The sequence below is a fragment of the Coffea eugenioides genome, chromosome 9 (genome assembly GCF_003713205.1).
Source record: "Coffea eugenioides isolate CCC68of chromosome 9, Ceug_1.0, whole genome shotgun sequence".
Classification (NCBI taxonomy): Eukaryota; Viridiplantae; Streptophyta; class Magnoliopsida; order Gentianales; family Rubiaceae; genus Coffea; species Coffea eugenioides.
Window position 1 is genome coordinate 34,932,060 of NC_040043.1, and position 5,226 is coordinate 34,937,285.

The 5,226-nt window shown below is 36.4% G+C and overlaps 1 protein-coding gene across 1 annotated transcript; it reads left to right on the forward strand.

Annotated features, from left to right (window-relative positions):
• The first annotated feature begins 772 nt into the window (after positions 1-772).
• LOC113782474 (probable beta-D-xylosidase 5) lies at positions 773-4,859 on the forward strand. Its single transcript, XM_027328365.1, has 7 exons — positions 773-1,249; positions 1,893-2,198; positions 2,446-2,615; positions 2,712-2,812; positions 3,252-3,593; positions 3,708-4,121; positions 4,237-4,859. The coding sequence occupies exons 1-7, from the start codon at positions 773-775 to the stop codon at positions 4,857-4,859; spliced, it is 2,433 nt and encodes an 810-aa protein (XP_027184166.1).
• Positions 4,860-5,226: the final 367 nt, after the last annotated feature.

Genomic DNA, 5,226 nt, shown 5'->3' on the forward strand with positions numbered 1-5,226 from the left:
AACTAATGCGTCTTATTAGTTCAAAAAATTGCGGGGTGTCACAGTTATCCTCACACCACAATTGTTTCCCATTAAGAATAAGAAAATTTTGGGCAGAGGAACCAGCGACAAATGAGTCCAAGAAGAGTTCATTGACAATAATAACACTTCAGAAAAACCAAAATACACATAAAAAACTATCAATCCAGCCACAAATTAGTTCAAGTAATTGAACCTGCCACAATTGTTTCCAAGGATCATTAAGCTTTAGAAAATTCGAATAGAGTTTCGCCAACAAGCAACTAGCCACAATGAGTCCCAGCAGAGTTCATTGACAATAATAACACTTAAAAAAAATTAGTCCAACTAATTGAACTTGGAATATTCCACCCATTACCAATGTTTACAAAAATACCAAAAGAATAAGTGTCTATGCAGCAGAATGTATACCATCTAACTATGATATAGTTAGGCAAAACACTAATTTCAATGATTACCAACAGAATACCAGATAAGAGTAGTTACTTTGTTTGGATAATATAAGATTATCATACTTATATAAGATTAGATGTGGATAAACTAAGATTCCCGTGTAGATTTTAACATAATTACAACTGGTAATTTGATAAGGATAACTCAGTTGATCCAGTCACTCCTTCGAAATCACACTTGATATTACGTCTGATATTTCGTCTTTTTTCTCTAACGGTTGATTGTGATTTACGTATCCCACCACTCACGACTATATATAAACTCACAAGGCTGCTACATCCTTTTCACCAATACTTCTTCAATGGCAAAACTTAGCTTCATTTCCATTCTAGCTTTAGCATTATGTTGTCTGTCCTCTGCAAAAGCTAGGGAAATTCATACAACAGAATCACCCATTGATGATTCTCCATTCAATCTTACCACTAGCTACAGCTATGTTTGTCATCCATCAAGGTTTTCTGAGCTTGGTTTGGACATCAAGAAATATGCTTATTGTGATTCGTCACTTCCATACCATATTAGGGTCAAGGATTTGATTGATAGGATGACCTTGGAAGAAAAAGTGCAACAAATTGGTGACACTGCCAAGGGAGTCCCTAGAATTGGTCTGCCCAGATACGAGTGGTGGTCGGAGGCATTGCATGGTGTGTCCAACGTCGGCCAACAAGGAAGTAAAGCATCATTTTTTGATGATGTTGTTCCTGGTGCTACTAGTTTCCCCATGGTCATCCTCACCGCTGCATCTTTCAATGAGACACTATGGAAAACAATTGGTCAGGTAAATCACTTGTTCACAGAAATGCAACACACATTTTTAACTCATGAAAATCTTCACCATCAATTCGTTGTTTCTGTCCCGAAAATCTTATTGAAGACCCTAGCTATTCGTTTTAATCGTGACATTGTATTCTTGTATCGTACTATCATGTGAGTTAGCCAGGACATATGGCCAGTAGAGCAACTTTTTTGTTATTGGTAGTTGCTTGTAAAATAGCTCTTTTATTTACACGACAGAAAAAAAGGGTGAATACCCTAAGTTGAAATCTCTATTACATAAAGAAAAAATTGCATTAAAGTTATTTATTTACTTCGAGTTTTTTATTTTTATAATATTTAAAGTTATTTCTTATTTCAACTTTTGTCGACTTTTGTTTTTTAATAGTTCCAAAACCACTGTAATACATCTAAATAAAATTGGCTGTTCGGAAGCAATGTGAGGGAAAACGGAGATTTTGTCAAACTATGATTCGTATATTGTTACACTTGCATGTAGCGTCAGATATAGCAAACATGGACATGGTACAGAATTTAAAACGTTTAAAACTATAGCCCACCACAATCAGGATTTCCACTCCAGAATTTGTCATGCAAAATGTTATGGAACTAAAACACTAATGATTGAGGTTCATATATATTTGCAGGTTGTCTCTACTGAAGCAAGAGCGATGCACAACGTAGGCCATGCAGGACTATCGTTTTGGAGTCCAAATATCAATGTTGTGAGGGACCCTCGTTGGGGGAGGGCTTTGGAGACGCCTGGGGAAGATCCATTTGTCGTAGGGAGATATGCTGCTAATTATGTGAGAGGGTTGCAGGATGTTGAGGGAACTGAAAACGTCACAGACTTGAACAGTAGACCCCTAAAAGTTGCTGCCTGTTGCAAGCATTATGCAGCATATGATGTCGATAATTGGCTTGGAGTTGTCCGCGAATCCTTTGATGCTAGAGTAAGATATTTCAAGTTGACCAAGCACTAGAAATTTATAATCATTTATTCACCAAGGATTGTTCTCCCATAATGTTTGTTTTTCCAAAATGAATATGCTTGAGTCCTAATTAGATACATTTAGTTTTTTTTTGGGTTATTTTTATTCTTTTTGCTAAATATTTTATTTGTCCATTTTTCTGTGTGGTGTTGTATATTGGAATTTCCAATGTTTCTAACTCTTTATGTTCATGTAATTTTTGTAAAAGGTGAGAGAGCAAGATATGATAGAGACTTTTGTGAAACCGTTTGAGATGTGTGTTAAGGAGGGTGATGTGACAAGTGTGATGTGCTCTTACAATCGTATCAATGGCATTCCGGCCTGTGCAGACCGAAGACTTCTAAAAGACACCATTCGAGGAGAGTGGGATCTCCATGGGTAAAAAAAATAAACTCTAATTTTTTCCTAAATTATGGTTATTCGTTAATCTTGATTTGAGAATCCAAATTCAATCCCTTTTCTTTCTTATTTCAGGTACATTGTTTCTGATTGTGATTCTATTGAAGTTATGCGTGACCGTCATAAATGGCTTAATGATGATGCAGAAGATGCAGTTTCTCAAGCATTAAAAGCTGGTTAGTGTCTAATCCATAGCGCTTAATTAAAATTTTATGGATAGAGTACAAGTTAGCATAATAGTTAGTCAAGAAATATTCTGCTGAATTATATACCTATTATGCTTATGCTGACCTATTTTCTACCCTACAATTGATTCACATCTAATGGAAATTTTGTCAACTTTTAATTGACACTTTTATACTCTTTCTGTCTTCTTTTCGTTTCGGTATTATTTTCCGTCCAATTATTGATAGCATGTGCACGGATAATTTAATTGCTGTTTTACTTTTTTTCCAATTGTAATTAATGGAGAACTTAATTATGGATAACTAACAAATTTGGTTGCTCATTTAATCTAAAGGCTAGTCTTAGCTTTCTTTTTTTTTCTTTTTTTTTTTTAATCTTACATCTCATCGGTCTTCCCTTACTTTTTTCTTTCCTTTCTTTATGTATCAGGTTTGGATCTAGACTGTGGAAGCTTTTACTCAGACTATGGTGCAAACGCTGTAACCCAAGGGAAAGTGAGGGAGGCAGACATTGACGAGGCCTTAAGAAACCTCTATTTTGTTCTCATGAGACTTGGGTTCTTTGATGGTAGCCCAAAGTTTGACAATCTTAGCAAGGATCATATCTGTTCCCAAGACCATATCAATTTAGCTATTCAAGCTGCAAGAGAAGGCATTGTTCTTCTAAAGAATGATAACCAAACTTTGCCACTGGACTCGCAAAAAATTAAAACTATTGCCGTGGTTGGGCCACATGCGAATGCTACTGATGCCATGATTGGCAACTATGCAGGTACATCGACCAAAAAATTATCAAAATTATCAAGAAAGATGCAATGTGTTTAGTTTGAATGTTGAAATATTAATACCATTACTAAATGTTGTGCATATCTACATATTTTTTTAGGTGTTCCATGTAGATTCACTGCACCAATTGATGGATTCCAGCAATATGGGAAAGTCACATATGCAACAGGGTGTCAAGGTGTTGTTTGCAAAAATGATACCATGATCTACCCAGCCGTGCGTGCAGCACTAAATGCAGATGCCTCCGTAATCGTGGCAGGGTTAGATTTATCTATCGAGGCTGAGAGTCTGGATAGGGAAGATCTCCTCTTACCTGGTTACCAAACTGAACTAATAAATCAAGTTGCTACCCGCTCCAAGGGTCCAGTCATTCTTGTAATCATGTCTGCTGGTGGTGTCGACATCACATTTGCCAAGAACCACCCAAATATTAGTGCAATTCTTTGGGCTGGATATCCTGGTGAGGAAGGTGGCCATGGCATTGCAGATGTTGTTTTTGGGGCATATAACCCTGGTAAAAATATTTTTGTACACATATGTTTAGGTTTAGCCCTTTTAGTTACTGTTTTCTAATTTACACAAAATGTTTCGGTACACTTGTACTAACTAAATTCACTTCTTTGCTACAGGAGGAAGATTACCTCTTACATGGCATAAGAATGAGTATGTTGACATGTTACCCATGACATCTATGCCATTAAGGCCAATTGACAGCTTAGGCTATCCAGGCAGAACGTATAAATTTTTCAACGGTTCTACTGTATATCCATTTGGATATGGTTTAAGTTATACTACATTCAACTACTCATTGGCTGCCACAAAGAGATCACTTGATATCAAGCTGAACAAGTATCAACACTGCCGTCAAATCAATTACACTGATGCTGCTTTCCAGCCTTCTTGTGCGGGTGTGTTAATTGATGATCTTGAGTCATGTGACAATCAAAATGTTGAATTCAGTGTTGAGGTGAAAAACACTGGGGAAAGAGATGGAAGTGAGACAATTTTGATTTATTGGAGTCCTCCATCAGAGATTAGAGATGCCCAAATTAAAGAGTTAGTTGCATTCAACAAAGTTTTTGTTCAAGCTGGACAGAGTGCCAAAGTTAAATTCAACTTGAATGCTTGCAAGAGTTTGCGGTATGTTGACTACAAAGGTTACAGCCTTTTGGCATCTGGTCGACACACTATTGCTGTTGGAGACAACATTTTATCGTTTCCTCTTAGTATAAATTATGAAGTTTCTGAGTAATTATCCTGTCCTATCTAATTTAGGTTGGTAAGTATTTAGTTGATCTTGAAAACTAGCATAGATGGTCCAAGTCATTTCAGCAAGGTAATTTTGATTATGGGGCCATGGCGATTCTATTCTTGAAATGTTAGTGTTACTATATGAAAATAAATTATTTTAAGCTTCATTTCTGAAATTATTTTCTTGTTGATCAATTGCTCTTGGAACCTATATATTTGACCCCCCCTTTTTTTTTTTTTGGCTAACCCCATATGTGGAGAGGGATGCCACCCCCTTATATTATTAATAACCACAAAGCAAAATTATACAGGCATTATTTGCGAACAACTCTAATGCGTATGACGGGAGTTTGTGACCTATCTAAACC